The 25,158-nt window shown below is 38.0% G+C and overlaps 3 protein-coding genes across 4 annotated transcripts in view; 2 read left to right on the forward strand and 1 right to left on the reverse strand.

Annotated features, from left to right (window-relative positions):
- LOC101845898 (methionine--tRNA ligase, mitochondrial) overlaps positions 1-8,630 on the reverse strand; it is an 18,247-nt gene extending 9,617 nt beyond the window's left edge. The window contains exons 1-8 of one of the 2 annotated variants that reach the window (XM_005090843.3): positions 8,560-8,630; positions 6,793-7,045; positions 5,132-5,247; positions 4,172-4,243; positions 3,670-3,756; positions 2,611-2,739; positions 1,884-1,989; positions 1,378-1,505 (exon numbers count right to left, since the gene is read on the reverse strand). In XM_005090843.3, the coding sequence (XP_005090900.1) occupies positions 1,378-1,505; positions 1,884-1,989; positions 2,611-2,739; positions 3,670-3,756; positions 4,172-4,243; positions 5,132-5,247; positions 6,793-6,997 (843 nt within the window). In that variant the 5' untranslated portion in view covers positions 6,998-7,045; positions 8,560-8,630. Of the gene's footprint in view, positions 1-1,377; positions 1,506-1,883; positions 1,990-2,610; positions 2,740-3,669; positions 3,757-4,171; positions 4,244-5,131; positions 5,248-6,792; positions 7,046-8,302 lie in introns of both variants that reach the window. The other variant, XM_005090841.3, reaches the window with a different exon arrangement.
- Positions 8,631-9,967: 1,337 nt separating this feature from the next.
- Positions 9,968-17,565, forward strand: LOC101845666 (aprataxin). The gene is made up of 6 exons (XM_013088066.2): positions 9,968-10,216; positions 12,137-12,255; positions 13,865-13,918; positions 15,016-15,119; positions 15,896-15,977; positions 17,380-17,565. Exons 1-6 carry the CDS (start codon positions 10,010-10,012, stop codon positions 17,468-17,470), a joined length of 657 nt encoding a protein of 218 aa, XP_012943520.1. The 5' UTR covers positions 9,968-10,009; the 3' UTR covers positions 17,471-17,565.
- Positions 17,566-23,852: 6,287 nt separating this feature from the next.
- The window catches only part of LOC101846401 (transcription factor Dp-1), a 19,864-nt gene continuing 18,558 nt past the window's right edge, over positions 23,853-25,158 (forward strand). Inside the window, exon 1 of the mRNA XM_005090844.3 lies at positions 23,853-24,283. Within this exon, the coding sequence (XP_005090901.1) occupies positions 24,238-24,283 (46 nt within the window). The 5' untranslated portion in view covers positions 23,853-24,237. The remainder of the gene's footprint in view (positions 24,284-25,158) is intronic.

Below are 25,158 nucleotides of genomic sequence, written 5' to 3' on the forward strand. Positions count from 1 at the left end.
ACACACACACACACACACACACACACACACACACACACACACACACACACACGCGCGCGCGCGCGCGCGCACACACACTCTGCGACAGACCCACACTCACGTGCGGGTATTTAACACGTACACAGACTTGAGCTCTTTAATCGGAAATGTGACTCCTGTTTGATGAGACTTTTAGTGATATACGATGTTCTCCGTTCTTCTCTCCCTCTTTCTCTCTACCTCTCTTTCGCTCCCATTTTCTCTCTCTCTCTCTCTCTCTCTCTCTCTCTCTCTCCCTCTCTCTCTCTCTCTATCTCTCTCTCTCTCTCTGTCTGTTTCATTTGTAGCACTGTGAGTACAGTAACCTTACTGCAGTTGATAGGAATGAATTTGGAACAATATAGCTCAGTACAAAGAAAGCAGATGGCAAATGAACGGATCAGTCTAATATTGATTAACAAAATGTACACAGATTTTACTAATAAGTGGATCAAATGTTACTAAACATATAACAAGCATAGTAATGAGTTTTTAAATCCGCAATCAAATTTGAGAAAAAAGTTTCGTTTCCATGGATACGGTGGCCATATTGGGTGGTGACAAACATGCTCGGTATGGGAAGAAATAAGACTTTAGGGGGTTCTTATGCGATGAAATAGTTGTACGAGAAAGCTGAAGAAGCTAAAAATGCCTACAACTTAAAATCCACAGTTTTGAGCCGAATCGGGACTTTCGGCGTAAAGCCCTTAAGTTCTGCTAAGTGATACTATTTTAAAATCCAGATAAACTGATGTAAAGAGTTTTTTCCTCAAGCTGAAAAGCATCTATCTCAAGGATTTCAAAACCTTGACCACTACTCTGTTGCAAGAACATTACCTATTTATGAGGGATACTTTCATTTCCTCTATTAAGTACTGCTTGGTCGTTTCTCTATTTTGAGTACAAAAAAAGTATCACATTGTAATACTGGGTTCCCCAGTCTGAGCCCTACCAAAACTCATTTCAGGTGGGTGCAGGTACTCTTTTAGAACTCATATGAAAAGTAATGATACTAAACGTCTTACTCCCCAATCAGCTTAATTTTGGTGATTTAATAGGTGGGATGCTTCGACTCTTGTCTGTCGGGGCCGAGCAGGACTGAAGGCGATGCAAGATCGCAGCAGACAAACCAAGATACTCGAAAAAACAGCCTCTCCACACGTTAATCAAAGTCATGTTTCCTGCGTAAAATACCAACAAGCCGATGACACTCATATGACCTTATGCAGTTGCGAGCGTTGTAAAACCTCTATTAAAACTAAAAACTAACGATTAGCCTAATCCTTACATCACGGGTGACACATGCCCCAAAATGCCATTCGAGGCAGGAAAAGAATAATTTTGGCAAAGCATATTTACCGTCTGCGAATCATCTCCAGGGACGCGAATCCCCCACGAGAGGCGCTTGCTGTCACGGCTGATGGACAGGTCGGGAAGCTGCTGTAGCATTAGTCTCACGTCCGCCTCGTAATGACTGGGATGTATCACTGGGAAGGGCATGGGTACAGAAATAAGATAAGACAAGATAAGTTAGGATAATAGTTTATTGTCCCAGAGAAAAATTTTTCTTGTCTGTACAGGACCATAAAAACACATACAGATAACGTCAATATAAGTTGTTTCTCAGTTATTCATAACATTTATTGTTTGGGCAAGTCGCAGCAAGATTAAATTGTGTTAAGCATTTAATGAGCTGGGGTGACAGATCATAAACTGTTAAAAGCCCCCCCATTGACACAACTTACGTCGTTAAATAAAGAGACAGGCTGTTGTAATTACCAAACAGGGCTAAACCCAGGCTTTTTTAAATTGCGTCTCTTGTGTAAGTATGCTTGCATGCATGTATGCTTGTGTTACTGCATCACCTCCACCCTTGAGCCAATGAAGCAGATCCTGTTGAAAGTGTGACAGTTTGAACATGTAGTTGTTCTCCTCCATCCACGTCACAGGGTGGCCACTCTCCTTAGATATCTGCAGCATTTGGTAGGAAAAGAAAAAAAAACAGACAAAAAAATTCTGAGTTATTTTTCAAGTATTTTTTTTAGTAAGAGTTTTATGGCACTTGCAACACAATAAGGTCATATAAGTGCTGAAGATTAGAGGTGTTACAAGAGAGTAACAAACACAAAAAAGGAGGAAAGATAAGGACAGATAGATGTTTGATAGGAAAGAAGAGGCAAACCACACCAGAGCACTTGCCAACCACCCACTAACACATATTAGACAGCAAGATAGTCAATTGATAGAGCAACAGTCATGGGAGGTTAGTGAGTACTCTCGTGTGCTTTGCTCCTGCTTTCCTACCTACTTTACATCTATCATCCTAATGTCTTCTCCCTCTTTTCTTAAAATGTTACTTTCTAATCTCGGCATTTTTATGACCTTATTGTGTTGTAAGTACTGTAAAACTGCTTGAGTGAATTTTTCATATATGAAACATGCTACAGTTTCATTGAAAAAAAAAAAAGACAAGGGAGTGTGCAACGGCGAGCGTCTGTGTCAGCTGGAGAGAGCATTTTATGAGCATGATAATAATAAAATCATAAAAGTTGGTGTTTTTTCTTTAATGTTAATACAAAAACTAATTCATACCGTCAGTTTTGTTCCATCAGCTCTTGTCTGTTCTTCTACATCTTCCAGTGCTAGGAAAGCTTCATCAGAAACCGAGTACCAGCCAGCATAAGAACCTTGGTATATGAATCCTTGAGAAAATAGTCTGTTCTGTGATTTTGAAAAAAAGGAACATCAGAATTTAGATATTGATCGACTGCTCAGTGTACGACTCTGTCATATGTCCCGCTTCAAAATGGCGTATTGACTGCGGGGTCTTATACTAATCAGTCGATATGGGATACTTCAAAGCTCCTCAAACAAGAATAAATGGTCGGTTTTAAGGACAAGTGGGCTAATCGAGATTTCGGGGGTTTCCAGAAACCTTGACCTACACTTAAAGTGGGCATTGCCCTACCTATAGGAGAAGTTTGGTTTCATTAGTGTGTATATTTGTTTAATTATAGAGAAAGCTCTCCTTGTTTTTTTATGAAACTGAACAAGGGGCAAAAACTTTACCTTTGATTTTCTCAAAACAGCATTTTTCGTGATATCCCACTAGTCCTTAAAAGCGACCAAATAATCCCTGACGGTGCATCTGAGAGCCAAAATGCTATGCCCGTTTTACCCACAGTTGCAAAAGTGGGTAAATAAACCATTCATATAACATTCCATAATGTCTGTAAATCAATTTCAGGCAAATCAGTGACAATGTAATTCCGGATGTGTTCATATCATTGCTTTTCCTGTTCATGCGTCGCCGTAAAAATTCATAATTTTCTCTTGTTGCTATTGATCCACATAATTTTCTCTAAACAAGGAATTTGGACATAGATACCTCTAGCTTTCAGCACACAGAATAACTTTATTTCTTACACAACTAAGACATAAGAAACCAATTATATTACGTTAATCTAATTTTGAAAGGATCTTCACTTTTGAAGATAAATCAGGTTTAAACAATAAAAAGTCTCAATCTGATCAAATGCTACACTGTTTGCAGTAATCGCAATTGCAATCGTAAAATGTTTTACATCCCAAGCAAAAACAATTTAGATCATTTAGGAATAATAAAAATCCTCAGACAACAAAACCACTTACCCAAAATGAGTTTACAGCATCAATGTGACCTTGCTGAGTTGTACGGATGAACTGATCATACTGTATGTCAGCTTCGATGAACAAGCTCTGTTTCCAGAAAAGTGAAACAAACTAAGATTACAAGACACCATCAGTTTGACGGAATATATAAAAAAAAACTATTGGTTATGAAAATAATGAAAAGCTTAAAATGGTAACTTGTATTCTATTTCTATCTCAATCAAAAATAAACAAGTGACATTCATTTAAGAAGCAAACTAACATTTATGTACAAAAGCAAAAAATTAATAAGCAAAGTGTTTTTGACACCATTAAAAAGCTAATTAACATTATCATTGTAACTTAAGAACTCGCTCGAAATAAAATGCAAATAATTGAGTTCATTAAAATCTAAATATAAACAGAAATACAAAACAGGCTGTCAAAAAACACAAGAAAAGTGACAAAATAGGACAAAACGAGCTATCACAGTTTTTCTAATTGAAGAAAAGCTTCTTCAGACCTTGAACTTTGCAGATACTCCATCACAGAAAGTGTCTGCATCAACACCATGATTAGCAGCAGCTTGTTGGATCTGTGAAGCAAAAATATCAAGTCATATTCACGTCATCAATTGAAGCTAACATGGGAAGATGTGAAGCACCCTTTATCTATTTGGTATTGGAATTGCTATTGCTGTCACCAAGGGAACAAAAATGTTGTCAGATAAATAATCACTTTGGTCTGGAGTTGAGTAGTAAAGAGACCCTGAAGGATGGTGTTGATCAGCAAATTCATAAGAGGTCAAATTAGTTCTATCACACAGTGAGGTTGACCAATCATAAAGATCGAAATCAATGCAGCAATAATGTCTGTGTTAAAAACCTGAAGACTTCTATCATGAACTGAATCAAATACTCATTTACCTAACAGTATTGGACTGTTACAGTTAATCTTACTTTTCAAAATTTTATTCTCACCCTCCGTAGATTTGTTACTCCTGTTTATCTATAGACCACTGCTATTTTTTGCCCACATCTGATTCTATCTAATATATAATGTGATATTACAGTCAAAAACATTTCAGGCCAACACCATTCAAGTAAAGACAAAAGAATGGAGGAGGAATCCCAACTTCAATGCAAAACATTTCATCTATTAGAATACTCATTCAGAGTTCACCTTCATTCAATATGGCGGAACGAAAACTACTTCTCTCTTCAAGTAGACCTATCATGTGGGTGGTTAGCGGGTGCTCTGGTGTGGTTTGCTTCTTCTTTCCTATTAAACATTTATCATCCTTATCTCCCCTTCTTCTTTTTTATGTTTGTTACTCTCTTGTAACACCTTCAATCTTCAGGTGCTCATATGACCTTATGCAATTGCGAGCGCAGTAAAACCTCTACTAAAACTAAACTAAGATCTGTCGTGAAAATTCTATTTCGGGAGAATAGCACATAATACAAGCACAACCAAACCTTACTTTCAAGCCATGTTCATCAGTGCCTGTTGCCATCAGGGTAGATCTGCCTTTTACCTTCTGCCATCGTGCCATTGCATCCGCCAGTAGAGCACAGAAGAGGTGACCAACATGTGGAGCTAAGTAAGAAAAAGGAAATATGCTCTCAATAAATGGTCGCTTTAAAGGACAAGCGGGTTAACCCAGATTTCGGGGGTTTCCAGAAATCTTGACCTACACCAAAAGAGGGCATTGCCCAACCTATACGGGAAGTTTGGTTCCATTAGTGTGCATATTTGTTTGGTTATAGAGAAATTTCTCCTCGTTTTTTAAAGAAACTGAACAATGGGCAAAAACTTTACCTTCCATTTTCTCAAAACAGCATTTTTCGGGATAGCCCCCTTGTGCTTAAAAGCGACCAAATATCTGCACTCAAAAATGTTACCATAAACTGTGTACAATATTGCTACGATAAAAAATGTATTAACTTTATCATAATAATATGTGAAGCAAAATTTGGTCATAATGTTGGCTAAGTCGTCATCATTTTCTTAATTAAATGCCTTAATTAGCCATGGTGTTGGTTCAACAATGTTATTAGCAGCTTTGTCATTTAGACACCTGTGAATTCACTCCATTTTCTTAATTTACATAGACCAAAGAATATGTAGTCAACATTTTTAGCATTAAATTAATTGATTGCACAAAAGTCTACACAAAAAGAAAGACAATGAAAACTAAAATACAGTAACATTTTTTTCTAGAAAACAAGCATTAAAGCTTTGGACAGCATTTAAAATAAACACCATTATCTTTAGAAATAACAAAGGGAAGCAAAAACATAAAAATCAACTTAACTCGTTCTAGACTTAAATTTCACAGAGATTAAAAAAATGGTTAGGGAAGCACTTTCAAGCCAATTAAAGCCAAACTCAAGATTGACACTTGTTGGCTGTTTTGGACTCCTGCACAAACAAGGATCTACAACATGTTTGACGCTCAGATAAAATGGTGGCTGCTAGCCTCTAGGTTCTCCAGCATTTGTATCCCTACATTATTACTTCCTACAATCTAGCACATACACAGAGAAATCAGTGGGAGGCAGAAATCTTTTCATTATGTACATCTTTCACAAATACATGTTTTGAATACAAAGAAAATACATGTTCAAGATAAAAATTCAAGACCCGAAAATCCGTTTGCCATGTATGTATTTCACTAATTTCGTGTTCGCTATGTGCTTGTTTCACTGTGTACGTGTTCACTATGGCTGTATCAACTTGCTTTTTCCAAGGCACAATTTAATATAACAATTGCAGAGACATTCAACCACAGTGATGACAAAGCACTAGCTTCTCAATCAGGAGCTGAGAGAAAAACCATGAGAGGGAGGAAGAAAAGAAATTGGATCCCACTCTGATCCAAGCCATGAACTCGCCAACATGCAAGCCAGGTTCACTAAACAACTGCACCCCAGAAATTTATAAAGTGTTCTGTTTTTTAAATCTGACAAAATAAAAATCTATCTTCCCTGAAGCAGTATGTAACATGATGAAAAGCAAAAACTGTAAAATCTCTGCATACTTCAGGCCTATTATCATATGTACAAGCCGCTATTTTAAAAAGACATATATAGAGATGACAGTGACAACATCTCTGTGAATGTTATAATTTAAGATCCTTACCTGCATTCACATAAAAGATTGGAGTGGTGATGAAATATGGAGACCCACAATTTTTCCCAGCTGTCGAAGCACTTTTCCCTGCATCATGGCTAACACATTCTCTGTGAAGGTATCTACAGTTTTGTATGATCAGAGGCACCGATCGGACGCTAAACCTCACATCTTGTATCCTCAAGTTTGCCAAAATATGTCGTGTCTTCAACATATTGGAAGACAAAGTGCTTTTGACAGCTTTGAAGTTGACACTCTGTACCTACATTAAAAGCATAAAGTAAAAGTTAAAAAATCATGTTTCATCTTGTGAGCAGGTAACATAAATGCAAGAGCTTTACTTTTTTCAAACAGATGTCACTATGAGCAACCTTGTATTTTGCAAAAAAAATTTAATAGAGACAGCAATATCAGTTCCTAAAGAAAACAATAACAAGAGTTGATGGGCATGGATAAAAGTAGAAGTTACAGTTTTGTTTTAGTAGAGGTTTTACGGTGCTCGCAACTGTATAAGGTCATATAAAAAGAAGATTAGAGGTGCTACAAAAGAATAACAAAAATAAAAAAGAGGGAGGGGAGATAAGGACGATAGATGTTTGATAGGAAAGAAAAATTTAACCACACCAGAGCACCCGCCAACCACCCACAGAAGAGTGAAGAGCCTGTGATTTGTAATATATTTTTATATCAATTTATATTACATATGCACACATACAAACAATAATCAATAAATCTAAAAACAACATACGAGGTCATAGTATTAACTGTGATGCTCTAACCATGTAAATTTAAAAAATGGGTCAATTCTTTTTATTGTCAAGGTATACCTGCTGTTGGAGAAAACTTAAATTTTAGGTTTTTTCGAGTTAGTTTTTGTTGTGCGATATTATGATCTGAAATGCAGGATCTTAAACTTACTTGACTCTGTATTCCTTCAGAGAGGGATCTTAGTGATGACTTATGAGAAATTATGTTTTTTCAAACAGCAGGATCTTATGTCACCAGGATTTTAAGCAGCAGTAGGCTATCTTAGAAGACAAAGACTATGCTAAGTTACTATAATACACTCAATACATAGTATAAGATGCAGTGGTATAATAATAGGATAGTATAGCATAGTCTTCTTCAGAATTGCTTGGCATGGACAGGAGTATGAGTCGACAGATCAAAAGGTAGTTTGATCAGTTTACAAGTTTTAAAAATGTATAAGTCAGTGCATTTGTAACACGTGAATGTAAATAATATGGAAGGAGTTCCGTTAGGAACACCTAACCCTAACGCTGCCCTTACCCTAACCTTAACCCTAACTTTAACCCTAAATAGACCTAAAGAAACCTAACTGATTGGTTTGCTCAGTGACAGTGGACCTTGTAACGGTAAGTGCAGGGCCTCTGCGGAACTCCTCCCTAATCTACGCCTACGCCCTCATCGAAACAATTTACACCAATGACTGGAATATGAATGCTCCCAAACACTCAAACTATACCACCGAATAGCCAGCATTCATTGATTCATTTACCGTGAGGTGATGCCTTGAAGTTCAAGGCCTGAAGCCGAAGCCCAATGCATGGACTGGAAAGGTCATATTTACACTTTCAAAGTTCAGGATAAGATTTTAAATCGTGAAAAGGGAATGTTCATCTTACAAACCCATGTTCAACAATAGCAAAAAGTGGCTTCTTTCATACAATTTACGGGTTAATTGTTTCACTGGAAACAGCACGCATAGAGGCAAGTAGGAAATAAATTCTTGGTAAATTATTGAATAATTTGTACTTTCGTTTCACTTGGCTAGCAACTTGAAACTTGCAACTCGCAGCAGTCGCAGCAGTCGCAGCTCTCCTCTTTCTTAAATGCAAAGGATTGCAGTTGAATGCAGTCAAAGCAGTAAAAATAAAAACTCGGTATTTCGAAGTATACCAACGACCTTAAACATTATCCAGGTTTACATATCAGGGGAAAAAACTAGTACTTTTGCATAAAGCCGGAATTCGTCTTCGCAAACAAGAGGCAAACTTTGTCTTTGTACTTTCACATTTTAGAAAGGCCATGAATTGATTAAAATCGAAAGCCCTAAAGCAGGAGAAAATTAATTCTTTCTTAATATTTTCCAAATTTCTATATTATATTTCTTTCTCTGCCAAATAAACAATTCTCTCTCCTGAACACATGACAATCAATGACATACATTATGATTTTATACTCTCTCACTCTCTCTCTCTCTCTCTCTCTCTCTCTCTCTCTCTCTCTCTCTCTCTCTCTCTCTTTGTTATGTGCGTGTGTGTGTGTGTGCGTGCACGAGTGCGTGTGTGAGCGCAGCACACACATGTGAGTGTGTGTGTTTCTATTTCCCGGCATATTTTTTTTTGTCCCTTTGCCTTGTTTTTTTTTCTTCTCGAATTGTTTAAAGCTGTAGATAGTATCTTATTTTATTTGAGTTTATACTTTTTGGTTTATACACGTACATACGTCAATTTTTATTGTTTTATAACTGCTTCATTTTTATTTTCCTTTTAAAATGGGAGGAGGGGCTAGATAGGTTGATAGGGGATATTGATGACTTATTATGTAAGATAACTGCCGCACATTACTAACAATTTAACTTGAATTAAAATTCAGTTTGTCCAAGTAAAAACTTTTCTAGATCTAGATCTATATTTAATTTTTTGTGGGTTTTGTTTAGTTTTGTTTTGTGTTATTGGGGGTTTTTTCTAAGTGGAGGGAGTGGAGAAGGGATTTGCATGGTTCGTGTTAATGCGGATCCATGTTTGTGTGCGCAGCTACAGCTAGAATTTAAGAACGTGTTAAATCATCGGCTTAACCCATCATCAAAAGACTCCCCGTGAACAGAGGAAACAACTAAATTGGTATCATTAGTTGGTTCCACGGTGTGGTTCGTTTTTATCAAGCAATATTCTGTCAGTGTTTACATCATGTATTAGGCTGCTGATTTGGAGGCACATCTTTCCCGTCTCCAATGCACAGTTAAGTTGGATTATCAGGGGACAGACTCTGAAATCACCTCCAATTAGCCGGGTACAGATTAGTCTGTTTAACTACTAGATCTTTATATACTATAATTATAATTATATTAATATGTCAGCTAGAGCATCCTTCCTGCCCACCACCAGCGAGTGCGAGTTTAATCTGTCAAATTGCCTGTTTTGGCACCATTTTAGGATTTACCAATCCACTGAGGTCATGAATCTACCTATGTCTATGGCCTATGGCGGCGTGTGTTGTCAAGACCAGCTGCTTTCCGGGTCTTCATCTTCAGAAAAAGAATGTAATTCATTTTTTGTGTTGTGCCATGGCATCGGCGTCTGGAACCGCTGGTCACTGGAGCAAAGGCCTTTTGGCGTCCATGAATGATCCTGAAGCTGTCATTGATGCTGATGAAGATTTAGTAACGATCAAAGATAAATATCCGAAGGTTTGTGTGTCTTGTTGTCTTGTTGTGCAATTAAAAGGGCAACATTTACTGTATGCTAGATCTAGATTGATAAATCTAGATATATCTCTAGGTCTAGGTCTAGAGTCTACACCATTTACTATTAAAACGTGAAAAGACCCAGGGCCAAAAGAGTATAGATTATTATTTTATGTGTGATATTCTTGATTTCGGAAGGACTTCCGTAACGAGCGACCACCCCAACAAACAAAAAATACATTAAAGAAGAGATTTAGATCTATCGCTACCCTTACCCCTACTCGAAACCCTATTCCTATACCAACCCCTACCCCTTCCCCACACCTTAACCCTACCCCAATCCCTAAGACTTTATTAACTACTCTGTTTCTTAATGGTCGCTCGTTACGGAAATCCTCCCCTTATATTTCATTCTTAAATTTATACATTTAAATCTTTTTAGATAGAAGGTTACCATTGGCATCTTGCATCAGAAGGTTTGGAGGCAGAGCAATAACATTGGCCAATTTCAAATTCATTCTCTGTATCAAACAATGAGATATGTTCGGTTGATCACGTTTGTTTGTTTTTTGTTCTGATGTCTTGATAACACCTATGGGTCTTACTGTTTTTCAAGGAACAAGCTGGGACTCCTGACACTGTCATCATGTAATTTAATGTATATTTAAATACTAAAATAGACTTTGACTCTGAATATTTAATTTGTCTATGTCTAGTGCCATTGCAAATGTTATAATATACCGTGGAGTCCACTTATAATGAGTCCTGAAATAACGAGAAGTCTGTTATAAAGACATTATAATTCTAAAACCCCGTTTTTCCCCTTTCTTTATCTTTGTAAATAAAATATTGCCATAGCGCAATCAGATAAACGCGCGAGTCGGTTATAGCGGAATATTTCTGCTGCTGTGCACAGTGTATATAGGCCATTTATACCCTCGCCAGTTGAGACACTTGTTGGTGATCTAGCAAAACAAAGAATAGGAAAACCCTTGTGTGCCAACAATAAAGGCCGAAGCGAATGAGTGGGGAGGGTGTGGCATGCGCAGACAAGCCGTTATGAAGCAGAACGCATTGCCTGATAGTGATAGGCCAGCCTAGTCTAGATTATCTAGGCCTATATCATGCCTCTCACTTCTCCGATGCGGGGATGGAGAGGATTATGGAGCGAATGTGTGACATGCGCAAGTAGACGCGGGAACGCACCACAGGGTGTGGTGGGGTGGGGAAAACACAGCGGGCGGGTTAGCCTAGAGAACTTTCGTTCTGATAGCCAACGCCGAACTGTCAACATCGCTAACGCTAGAGAAAGAAACCTGATTCAGTTTTTGATCAAGTAAGACCTACAGGTAGAACAAAATCATCACCCGAGGAGATAACAAAAAGAAATAAACAGAACACCAAACTTCTAGATTAGGCCAACTTTATTATTTCCTTTAAATTTATTACTGGATCCCTTACAACGAAAATCCTGCTATAACGGACATTTCGTACCGGTCCCCTCCCTCTCGTTATAACAGGATTCCACTGTATATATATCTGAAAAATGTCAATCATAGTGGACTTATTTAATTAGCCAATCAACCTTTCAGGAAACTGCGACAAATAGGCCTACTGAAATACTTTTGACGTTATAATTCCAGGAATGCCAATACAAATATTATTGTAAAAGGACTAGGCAGTTCTTTTTTTCTGCTTGCTTCCTGTTTCTTTCATTGTATTGTGCCAGCCTACATATATATTGGCTTATTATGTTAATTCTTTCACCAAGTTATTAGAAGAAGTTATTTTTTTAAAGCTCTCTCCCACTCTATAGTTGCAATCATTGTTATTATACTCTTGTTTATTAAACCAGCGTGGTAGTCTACTCGTGTCATTTTGCTTTTGCAGAATAATACTTTAAAATTGTGTTCTCTTTCTCAGGCAAAATTTCACTTTCTCATTCTCCCAAGAAGGAAAATACCAAACTTGAAGAGTCTGACAAGAGAAGACCTTGATCTACTCGAAAAAATGCACCAAAAGGGAGAGAAGATAGCTAACCGGTAACAGCCAAACTATTCATGGTGTATTATTATGTCGGTGCTGGTTTAGTTGACGGTCTGGCCACGATGTTTCTGATCTACTTGATGGTTTACTACTGATAACTGGTCTGGTTAACTGTCTATCAAAATGAAACATTTAATTATATCTAAATACTAAATACATCCGGCACATAATACCATCACCTCTGATTCATTCTCCCATCATTGATCTAAATGCATTCAGCGCCTGGCCATCGACATCTAGTCACTTGCTGTCTCGTTTAACTTGTCAATAAAAGTTCTTTGATCTCAGTGTTTAGAGATTGGCCTTAGAAACAGTAAAGTAGCTTCAAGCTATCATCTAAAATTAATATACAGGGTGATCCAAAAAAAAATTTACAACTTGTTTTGTAAATATCTTCCTCCATACTGAAGTTTTGCGTTTCAGATTTGAACATAACATTTGAAAGCCAAAAGGAATTTGTCTGATACGTATTTAAGATAAGTCCATTGAATGGTTTTGCTCTATATAGCGCAATAAAAAAACAACCCATTTTCAACCTTGTCGCCATTTTCATAGCTTGACGCACCAGTTCGCATTAGGCCTACCACTAAAAGTTGCAACAATAGTGCCATATTGCAAGCTACAGCAGTCTAACAAGTCAACAGAAGTCTGCAGATATTATTTTTCCAAATTTTGTTTGCCTGTTGAGATCCTGGCTACCTTTAGTAAAGAGCAGAGAGCTTTTTGTATTGAACATTACCTCTCCACAAACTCACCATCCCTGACATTTCGTAAGTTCTGCGCATGGCATGGAGAGAATGCTTAGGTGCCCTCAAGACCTTTGGCGTCATGAGTAGAGAAGTTCCGTCAGTTTGGATCTATAGTAAATCAGAACTAAAAAGTTCTTTAAAAAATGACAACGTCAGGTCAAACACACTCCATGCGCAGCCCTTTAAACGTCACCAGAGTGCAGATTTCAGAAGCCGAGTCCTACGACTTTTCACGACTTCCTTTACAAGTTTTTTAAACATTGGTGAACTTTGCGTTTTTGGGTGCTTTTTTCTTTTAGCCTTTTCATTTTTCAAAATATATTTCTTCTTCTTGGATTTTATGCCAAACAAATTCCTTTTGAATGAATTATGTCTGTTCCGAATTACAGCATTCTAGAACAATTTTTGCGCGAGATATTCAGAAAAAAAGTTGTAAAGTTTTTTTTGGATCACCCTGTTACGCCTGTAGTTCCATGTGGGATTTTGTATACTTCATAATCATGTGTTGTAGTAGATGCAGTCGACTCCGTTCATGTTGAACTCACTTGAGTTGATCTTATGTTAAATTGATCTTTTTGTCAGGTCTCAGCACCTCTTCTTTTTTACATTTCCCAACGGTGAAGTTGTACTTCGGATGAGTTGATCTCTATATTTCACGCCCCTGACAACATCAACCCATCCGTTGTCAACTGTAAATGATCATAATGTCTCTATCTATTTTTCAAATAAGATGTAGTCTTATCTCATCTGAGAAGTTAATCTAGTGTGGGTTGATCAGAGATATGTCACTTTGCACAGCTGCTCCATAATTTTTGTTTGTTAATTTTAATATTTTTGTTCAATTTATTTTTTTCAGGGCAAATGAAGAACTGCAGTTCAGGTTTGGATACCATGCTGTACCGAGTATGAGGTACATTGTCTGTACTGTCTTTGTCTGGAGTCTGAGTGTCATACTATACTGGCTTACTTGCTGCGTCATTTCCCATTAGAAGTGCTATTTGACTTCTCCTTTGTGGGTGGTTGGCGGGTGCTCTGGTGTGGTTTGCTTCTTCTTTCCTATGAAACATCTCTCGTCCTTATCGCCCCTTCTTCTTTTTTAAGTTTGTTACTCTCTTGTAACACCTCTAATTTTCTGGCGCTCATATGACCTAATGCAGTTGCGAGCGCCGTTAAACCTCTACTAAAACTAAAAACTGACTTCTTCTTTGTCTTAGATGTTGACGAGTTTGGATATATACATGAGGGGCTGAGATGCAAAACCCGCTGGATCTACATCCATTTTAGAACTTTTAAGAAAATCAGCTTTTATTAATGCTGCTATATGCACGAACATGCGTAAAAAGAAGGTTTTTTTGTGTGTCTTTTATGAAGTATGTGTTAGCTTTTGGCAGAAAACGCTTTGTGCATCTGATAGCTGGTAACAATGTTCATTTATAAACGAAAAATCTCGATTTTTTTCCAAAATGTCGTTTAGCGGTTTTTGCATCTCACCCCCTCATATATGTTGTGTCAAAACGACAGTTTACTTGATCCTTGGCCTAAGAGTAGGCTAATGTGTAACACCAAAAAGAGCAATGATTCAGCTTTCACTCAATTCGCTATGACTACGAGATTGATCTATTGAGAAAAAAGCCTCTCTTGGTAAATGTGAACAGCGCTGGAGAACGAATCAAATAGGCCTATTTTATAATGGGACTATAGAGTGGATATGCAAAAGCCACTTTTCTGCTTCTAATGTTTGGTGTCAAGCTGTTAATGAAAAATCACAGTTTAAGGCATGCTGATCTGCCACAAAAAGTAAATAAGCCCTTACAAGTAAGGTAAAGCAACTTTGATGAATCTCATATGACTGAACGGGAGATGGCTCCGCGTAATGTTTTTTGCACAAATTCTGATCTGAGACACCCATGCAGCTCGCTATACTTTATATGTAACATGATTTGTTTGACTGTTGTTGTCTTTATTGCCTTAAACTTATAGCATTTATATAACATTTACCTTTTGCAGTCACCTTCACATGCATGTCATCAGTCAAGATTTCAACAGCCCCTGCTTGAAAACAAAGAAGCATTGGAACTCCTTTGTTACAGATTATTTTGTCGACTCAAAAGGTAGGTCAAATCAAATGACGTATTGAACATTTCGTGTCTGACTTTGTGATCAAATGTATTTTTACATCAACACCATTCCTTGCCTCATTTCAAACGCAATCTTATTTTATAATTATGCAAGATCCATGCCAATATAACATGGTATTTTCAGCAAAATTTACTACATATATATCTATATCCTGCTCTGGATGTCGGTGGTCTAGCAGTTAGGCTTTTCTCCATCTTTTACAGCTGATGTAAGTTCAATTCTCATGTGGGGAGGTTTTATGGAGGGGGGGGGGGGGGGAGAGGAGCTATGCTTGTCATTGGTTAAAAGACTACAAGGTTCTTGCTCCAGCTGCTACACTTTTCTTTTCTTTAGGTGTAAGGTTTGCTTTCAAGAATGATAGAGTGGAATTTGTTACAAGTTAGAGGCAGAGCATCATTCTGCCCCCCCCCCCCCCCACCCCTCCACAGAGTTCCTTGTACTGTGCGTGGAGGGTTCCCGTGCTCAGAGCTCCTCTCTGGGAGGTTACTAGATGTAGATGTGACACATGAAATTGAATGTAAAAAATGAATGAAATAAAGGTTTCAATTTAGTTCTGCATTGTCAAACATGTTCCTTGCGTTCCTCCTGCTAGATCTCAGGGGGGTTGTTGACTGCTGGCTCTTCAACTGATTTTCCCGTCTATGACCTGGGAAGAGTGTCCGATATACGTTGTTATCAAAGTTTCAACTAGATGACAAACTGCTATCATTTTACTGTTCTTGATCTTAAATTCTAAATTTTTCAACAGCTGTAATAAAGAGTATACAGAAGCATGGCCAGTGGAACGTGAATAAAGAAGAAATGGATCAACTGCTGAAACAAGACTTAAAGTAAGCATTTTATGATTTCAAACTAAAGCACAAGAGATTTGGTTTTTCTTTTAAATATATACATATATTTTTATAATATTTAGTTATAAATGGATAAAAATTAGGAAATTGACGCTGCAACTCCTAACAAATGTTTTGCTTTTTATGTGTACAGTCAGACACATAGAAATAATATAACATGAACTCAGCAAACTCAAAATCACTGATAGCTCATACAGTTTGCCATTCCCTAGCTGATCTCTTTGATATTTGGTTACGCTATATTGCTTAACCCAAAGTATGGATGTGTCAGACACATTTGTCGATCTTCGATGTGTTTGAGTTATCTTTGTTCAAGTCAACTGTTATTCCATCTTGTCTAGAATTATGTCTTACTTTGTGATGAAGCCAGATCTTTTTGACTGGAGGGACATGAACAAGTTTGTATTCCCTTCATAGAACATATATGTGTATGTATTCCAGTAATCTACAGTGTGAATGTTACATTTTGTGGAAAAAAAGCAAAAAAAAGTGTTTTTTTAACATAGTGTGGGTTACAGGTTTGGTGTACTCAGGCAACGATATATGCTTGCTCAAAGTGAAATTGTGCATTCATTATAATCGAGGAACCTAGGACCTTGCATGTTTTCATGTATAGGCTAAGGTGTCTCACTGATAATGGCTAAACAGATGATTGTGTTTTCATCTGCTTCATTTGATCAGTTCGTTGTGTGCACGGTATTATTACTCTCTGGATTGAAACTAGTGACCTTCAGTATTGTTTCATGTTGTCCCATTCCCCCTGGGACAATAAAATATTATCTAATCTTTTCTTATCTTATCTCATCTTACTCCGTCGTCCACATATTTTCCTAAATTTTTTGGCCTCATTACTGACATGCTTATATTCTGAGTCAATTCATCTTCCAGAATGTTGTTCTTTCTCTCTTCACTTTCTTTTGGTGTATGCTTATTTATGCTTTCTCTTCATCTGGTAACAAAGAATTAAGGTAAGAACAAATAACACATACACATTTAACTTAACTTCATTAGTTTCAGGACTGTAGGTTTTCTTTATTTTTTTTTACCTGCCATTTTGTGTGTGCACTTGTCTAGAGTTCAATGGCAACACGACCGTTGGACTCTTTAACTTAAGTTATTATATATATTTTGGGTAAGTTTTCTTTGTTTGTTTTGTTTTTAACCTGAGAAGATCAGGAGTGACTCTTGCTATGCCAGCTGGGAATAGAACCAGTCATCTTTGCAGCTTTTGATTTTTACATTTTCCTTAATTTTTACTTGTACGGTACATGAGCAAAGTCCTGATCAAAGGGTGTAGAGGTGGTGGCAAGCGTCATATTTTGTGCTTTTCAGTTGATATGGCGTATGGTCTGATGTTATTTTCAATGTACGCTTTTTACAGGTGCCATATATGCAAGAAAATGTTTCGGACAATACCAGAGCTCAAGGCACACATTGTCTTTCATGATGTTACTAAGCCAAAGACGAGATGACAGTGTCCCTGCGGTCAGCCCTGTGTCCCTGTGTGTGTGAAGAAACTTTTCGTTGTGATCATTTGCAAGCTTAATAAAATGTTATCTTTACAAGTGATTGTTTTATTCTTACTCTTGTATGATTTTTCTATATATATTTTTGTTGTTGTTGCCGTTGTTGTTTTGTTTTGTTTTTGTTTATTGATCGTTTGCTTGTTTTTTTTTACTTACTGCACATTCCTCAACTAAACATTCACAGTCTAGTAAAAATAAGTGTATGGGCTAAACGCTCCTGTCAGCACCATTAGTATAAGGTTATGTAAGAGGTAGGACCTCGACAGAATTAAAAGTCCATCTCCGATAGGACTGAGCCAAACGGGTTGAGAGCCTTGAACATGCAACAAAACTTATGTTTCTTTTTTTTATCTGTAATAATGTACCTCATACTCATACTCAATCCCCCTATCCTGGTCTCCCGATTGGGTCTTATCATTGAACCTTATAATTCGCTTTTATTACATGATATACTTTTATGTTCTTACTAATGATGACTTTTTTCTGGTGAGTATTGAGTATGCGCCGCCCTTTCTAGTTAAAGGCATCATGTAATTTTCTGAATAATCATAAATGGAGTATGAGCATGTTGCATACTAATAATATTATGTAGATAATAAACATAATAAAATCTTGTAGTGTGAGGACCGCAAAATGCAGCGTTCGTGCAGTTGATGCAAGGGTCGCTTTTAAACACAAGAGGGCTATCCCGAAAAATGCTGTTTTGAGAAAATCGAAGGTGAAGTTTTTGCCCCTTGTTCAGTTTCTTTAAAAAACAAGAAGAGTTTTCTCTGTTATAACCAAACAAGTATACACACCAATGGAACCAAACTTCCCAGGTAGGGCAATGCACACTTTTGGTGTAGGTCAAGATTTCTGGAAACCCCCAAAATCTGGGTTAGCCCGATTGTCATTAAAGCGACCTACTAAAGCCCCAGGATTCACCGGACTCCGAAGGATGCCTTAGTTTTAGTAAGAGTTTTACAGCACTTGAAACACAATAAGTCATAAGTGCCGAAGAATAGATGTGTTACAAGAGAGTAGTGTTCACAAAAATGGAGGAGAACAGATAAGGACAATGGATGTTTGATAGGAAAGAAGGAGCAAACCGCGCTGAAGCACCCGTCAACCACCCACAAAAGAGCCAAAGAGGTTGTAATAATATATATATATATATATACATGTATTATACAGTGCATATTGTAAGTCACGGTACTATTATTGCATGCATAACCTCTTAAGTAGGAGCTTCTTGCCCCAGTGGCACAGGGGCCTGAAGGAAAAGCGTGGGGGGGGGGGGGCTTCCGAGGTGTGGATGGACAGACGAGTGTACCAGACTGGTTGTTTCAATGTCGCTCATCAAATAGTGTGTGTGGATCCAAATTTTACTTTCCAAATCCCAAACAATGTCTAGGTCTATCTCATCAATTCCCATACCACCAGTGATACCAGTTAAGCAAGCATGTATCCAAAAATAACTCAATTACTAATTACTGACACATAAAGGAAAATAAAGCGTAGGCCTAGTAGAGTGTAGAGAGACTGCAGAAAAACCAAAAACATGCAGATATAATTATATATTCAACAACAAAAGAAACGCAAGTGAATACAAAGTACAGGAAGATAACGACATTGGTAAGTAATAAATAGGTGATTATCATATATTTTTTGGTCACATTTATTGAAGAGGATCCTTCTGTGAGGAATAAAAGTCCCGTGTGAGAGAAAAAAAAAAACAAGTTGAATTTGCTGTGAAAAATTATGTACTGGAGTTAAAGGGTATGTCCATAAGTCAGTGATGTCAACTTTGAATCAATAGCGTGTGTTTCCCGCCATTAGCGTTCACAACAGCTAAGTGGCATCTGTTTGACTTTGACCTCACAAGTCTGTGAATGATGGCCATGTTCACATTTGCACTAATTTGTGTGATTGTTTGCTGCAGCTGAGGTGCTTTTGTTGGTCTTGGAAGAAAACGATTCAGTTCTCTTTGGATGTGGTCCGAGTAGTGTTCGGTCAGTTTGAGGTCTGGGCTTATTGAGGGGCATGGCGGCAGCACCCTGGCATTGTTCTGCTGTAAGAAAGCTGCTGTAGCTCTTGCAGTGTGGGGTCGAGCATTGTCCTGCTGCAGGATAAAGTTCGGGTGTTGCTGGAAATGAGGTATGATCGCAGTCGCCAGTGCCTGTTGGGTGTAGCGCTGTACAATAACACCGTTACCTTGACCAGGTCCAGTGTTCTGGAATACAACGGGTCCCAAGTGTTGGTTTACCCTGATTGCACCCCAGATCATTATGCTGGGACCACCACATGCATCGGCCTGCAGGACGTTGTTGTCCGCAAACGGTAGGTCGGATCTTCTCCATATCCGGATTCTTACATCTCGCTCGACTGACGCAAAAACGGCTTTCGTCAATGAATAGGACATTTCTCCAATGTGAGTTTAATGAGGGAAGACTGCAGAGCCGCACGATACAGTGCATCATCATCATCATCATCATCATCATCATCACCATCATCATCATCATCATCAGAGTAAAGAGCAAAGGTGATTATCCTGTAAAGGCACGTGAAGCTGCAGAGGATGTGATCAAGGAGGTTGGTGCCGATGTGACAATTTTCACAGATGGATCGGCTGTCGCAGGATACCGTAAAGGTGGAGCAGCAGCAGTGGTGATAATGAATGATGAACCACCACGAACAGAAATCATTAAAACTAAAGGTGCATTCCTCACATCAACTTATGACGAGGAATGTAAGGCAATGACGGCTGCTGCACAAACTAGCATCTACGTGCGCGATTTTTGCTTTTTTTTTCAAAAAGAAAAGACTACTTCAAAACATAGACGTGTATTTTGATAATCTTAAGGTGTCCGTGTATAATTATTTTAACGCAAAGAATATAATAAGTACATTACATACTATTTATTATATTGCTGTTTGTCTTTTATTTTTCCCTCTTTGTTGGTGTGTTAATTTTTGGGGGGTTATTTTTCTGATCTATTTGTGGGTGTGTGTGTGTGTGTGTGTGTGTGTGTGTGTGTGTGTGTGTGTGTGTGTGTGTGTGTGTGTGTGTGTGTGTGTGTGTGTGTGTGTGTGTGTTTATACAGCGTAATGTCATTTAATTTGATGTTCCTGCATAAAAAAACAACAAACATAAATGTGTTATGTATTGTTAGAGCGTGTCTCCACCAAAACCGAATACTGACACTGGCAGGCCCCTTGTGTATTATTCCATAATTTACATCCTGTACTTTTTCTTGAATTAAACACGTTTAGGTTTATTACGGCCAATCTTCGGATAGGTGGACACACGCCCTTGTTTGTTACTTTCTGCGGTTGTTTGTTTGCTGTTTTAATTTTTATTTATTCTGTTACGAAATCTTTATTTTTCACGTTTTTACACTTATGTGGCTACAAATAATATTCTGGATGCTTAAAACAGAGCACAAGAAATTCTGGTGCTTTAGATTAAGTTACCTCTATCAATATTACGTCGTCACAGCTAGATCTAGTTGAAAGCTTGAAAATTGTTGGCAACTTTTTGGGCAACTTTTGGCATTTTTGTGACAACTTAATTATGGCAACTTTTGGACAAGAAAATGGCGACAAACGCAGATGCTAGTACAATGGATTGCTGACAATTGCCACAGTAGAACCAATGTGCTGATCTTGACTGACAGTCAGTCCCTCTGCAAGGGACTGCTAGGCAACAGCTCAGACATAAATGATTTGCGCTGCAAGTTCAGTGAAACCACAGCCACAATAAAGATTCAGTGGATTCCAAGCCATTTTTGGAATCGAGGGAAATGAGGTAGCTGACCAAGCTGCCAAATAAGCCAGAGAGATTGAAGGAGACAGACGACCAATAACATACAGGGGAGTCTTTCCAATTACCAAGAAGGAAATCAGAGACCCACAAAGCAGAGTTAAGTACCAACGCCTGGAGGATGTGTATTCTGGGTACTCCGATTATAAGCAGGAACAAAATATATCACATGTCGCTGGGACCAGGATGAGCTAGTGAGACTGCCGTCGGACCATCATTGGAGCTTGAGATGGTATCAGAACTTTGTGAATGAAGAGCTCAACTCACGTTGCCGAAGATGCAGTCATGAAAAGGAGGGTGTCAAACATAATATTATTATTATTATGTTCGAATGTCCAGGAACAATGGCAATTCGAATGTAGTTATTTGGACGAGTGGAGCTGCCTCTGAGTATAATGACAATGGAGCCGAAAAAGAGCCTTGCTCTCGCTAGATGGTTTCTTCGTGGAGTCCAGCAGGCCCATTAAGGAAACGAAAAAAAAAATCATCATCTGGCTTGAAGTTCGACAGACATCGACGATCATGGTTCTCCATTCATTCCTTTGCTCGCGATGCTCTTTAAAAAAGCCATATATATATATATATATATATATATATATATATATATATATATATATATATATATATATATATATATATATATATATATATATATATATATATATAGTGGAAACCTGATAAAACAGGGATGGTGGGACCAGAGAAAAAGTCCTGTTACATCAGATCCATGTTAATAAAAAACGCAAGGGAAGTAAGCAATTATGGACTAATTTATCTGTATTTATTCATGGGTAGTTTCCCTTGCCACAATTACCTATAAACGGGTTTTTACGCATGCGTGTACTTGCAGTGGCGTCAGCGAACCTTTGTCACTGCTATAACCGAATGAGCTCAGATGAGGCCCTGTTATTGCCGATTACTTTTAATAGAGACAAAGCGTAGGAAAAAAACAGGAATTTAAAACACACCCCGTTATTACGGTATCCCTGTTATTACCGGGTCTGTATTACATATATGGTTTCCACTGTAGTATATTAGATCTATACATGTATATCCCTGATCTTTCTCTGTCTCCCATCTGTTAAGGTTCTCCAAGGTTGCTTTGGGTCTACCCTGCCTCGTTTGCCTTCAATTTTGCCAGTGAGCGTGAGATGTCCAAGGCCTTTATATCTGTTTAGGCGTCCAAAAAATTGCTTTTAATTGTCTTTTCCTGATTGTTTTTGTCAGCCAGCTGTCCACGTAGGCTTCTTCGAGTACCGGTACTTCCTCTTTTGATTTCTTTTCCTTCCAATATATTCCCACGAGTATCATAAGAAACCACATTTCTGTTGCTTCTATTCTATTTTCGCTAATAAGAAATTGTTCAGTATTCACAGCCATGAGTTGACCATAGATCTAATAGCATTTCGCAGCACTTTCATTTTGGTACCGGTAGGCTAGTCATTGAGATTTTCTACTTTTCAGGATTGTGCCCATTTTACTGAAACTAAAAATATATCCTCCATTTCACTGCAATTCTTCGTTTTATTTCCGTGGAACATTTGGCATCAGATGTCATTACATTGTATAATTATATACTATGTCATGTACATATTTAAACTGTTGAACCCGTGTGATTCGTATATAATAGCCTTTGTTAATGAGATAAGGCCTACCACTTTTTTTATACCATGCATTCTGTTTCTTCACATTGATCACCACGTTCTCTTGCCGCTACAACTGTACGATTGAAGGTCTTTTTCTGAGTCTGCTACTGCTACAATCTATTAAAACTGTAGCCTACCATCGGCACAGTACATGATAAATTAATGTAATAAATATTATAGGCCCCAGTCTTCATTCGTGCAGTCAGGGCATGATGACTCCTCCTGGATCAACAGCCGTCCCTAAAGACTGAGGATGCCTTGGACAGTGAAGGGGTAGATTTTATATTATGCCCCCCCCCCCCTTCCTTCCCACAAAAAAGTCTGGAGGAGCACGTTATTGAGGAATTGGGGTGGGTAGCAGGAGGATTGGCAGGAAAAAGAACGGAATGGACGGACATTGAGTTCAGCAACAAGTGTGTCGAAGTTTGCATTTCAACACGTAGGCCTACATGTACTTTGTATAGGTGTGATGGTATTTCAAGTCGAACCCAGAAAGTCAATTGCCACCAGATTGGAATCTGAAGCGTTCGAGTTAGATCTATAAATTTGGAACACTTTTATTCACTGACTTTGTCCCAAGTGTTGAAGTTGGCCCAGCAGGAGTAGAAGTTAGGGGAGCAATTTATGCTTTCGCATTCCTGGATATCATATCGATGAAAAGCAAGTTTGGTAGGCCAAAACTATTAGAATCTCTTTTACGTTCCCCATCCCCCCAAAACCCACCAAGTATCTACACCCCAGACAATCGACTTGTAACTTTTCAAAGACGTTTCGAAAGTTGAATGAAATTCCTTTGTTGTTACACGGGAGGGCGAAGAAAATATCACCTTTAACCTTCAGTTTTCAATCAATCCGCATGCGCAGGTTCGACACATGTGACCTATACAACCAATGAAGTACTGGCAATGGCTGACGCCGCCAAGCTCGTAATGGTTTAGACTCTGGGAATAGAGGTGTTATCAGTTATTGTTTTCCCGTTGAGTTGATATTTTATTCCGAACTAATGTAGAATGTGTAAAGGATGGATGCTGTTACCTCGGCCAAGTATTGATTATATTAATGTGTCTTGAAACTATCGTTTGAAAGGTTTTATTTGTGGGGAAATCCAGCCGGACGCCATTTTTTGATGCATTTTCTAAGCCTTGGCTTCTTTGATCGCCCTTCGGAAGAGGACCACGCACTGTTCGAGGATTCAAATTTGAATCATTCAGTTTTTCAATCTGGATACTTGAGAGTGAAGATTCGTGGATATTTTACTCCGGCCCATGGCAAACAGTAATACGACTCTCGCCAGTCTTTGGGTAGATGATGGTGAGTAAACGAAGAAAGGCAAGAAAAAGGAAGAGATCGGGGTTCAAATCTGAAGATATCACCATAAAGCCCAAAATATCAATAAAAGCCAAGAAAAATTTTTAAAGATCTGAAGCCAATCAGTAACCAGGGCTAATAGATCTCTATAAGTCTAATTGATGATCAAAATCTAAATCTAGATTCTTGATCTGAGCTACTGAAACCCTGAACTGCATTTATTTGGACCCTGCTCTTGACTACGATCCCAAATATATATGTCTTCTTACTCTTGCAATATTGACAAGATCTAATTGACTGACATCTGGCCTAGTCTAGATCTACACCTTGTCTTTAGTTTTAAATAGAAGATCTTGACCTTGTATGGTAAATGTTTACTTTCACTCCCGCACACATGCACTGCTTCGGGGGGTCGAACTGCAGTCGAGTACTCAGTACTGTTTGCAGCAGATCAGACATAAAGTAAGCCACTAAAACTGAGGTTAAAACTGTCGCAAACTTATTATTTTCAAGAAAATTTATGGTATTTTTTTACTTTCCCTCCCGTCTCACACTCAGCTACCAGTTGTCTATTTTCTACTAAATATTGATGCGCTGAACACGAATATCAACTTCATTTCCGTCGCAAATTCGGAAAGTGTAAAAAACAATCTAAAAACATCAGTATCTAAAAAAGTATTGATTTGCGACGGAAATGAAGTTGATATTCGTGTTCAGCATATCAATATTAATTTTAAAATGTATAACGGGTAGCTAAGTGTGAGACGGGAGTGAAAGTAAAAAAATACCGACAATTTCAAATCTAACTGTAAAATATCAAATTATGGGTGTAAAAATAGGGGGGCATGCCCCCCTGTAACCCCCCAGATTTTCTTTTA

This window comes from Aplysia californica, unplaced genomic scaffold (genome assembly GCF_000002075.1).
Source record: "Aplysia californica isolate F4 #8 unplaced genomic scaffold, AplCal3.0 scaffold00022, whole genome shotgun sequence".
Lineage (NCBI taxonomy): Eukaryota > Metazoa > Mollusca > Gastropoda > Aplysiida > Aplysiidae > Aplysia > Aplysia californica.

Excerpts from the sequence above, each read along its gene's own strand:
- LOC101845666 (XM_013088066.2), top strand. The coding sequence starts at position 10,010 with ATGGCGGCGTGTGTTGTCAAGACCAGCTGCTTTCCGGGTCTTCATCTT. Across the intron at positions 12,256-13,864 it reads GGAGAGAAGATAGCTAACCG|GGCAAATGAAGAACTGCAGT; the intron begins GTAACAGCCAAA and ends TATTTTTTTCAG. Across the intron at positions 15,120-15,895 it reads TTATTTTGTCGACTCAAAAG|CTGTAATAAAGAGTATACAG; the intron begins GTAGGTCAAATC and ends ATTTTTCAACAG.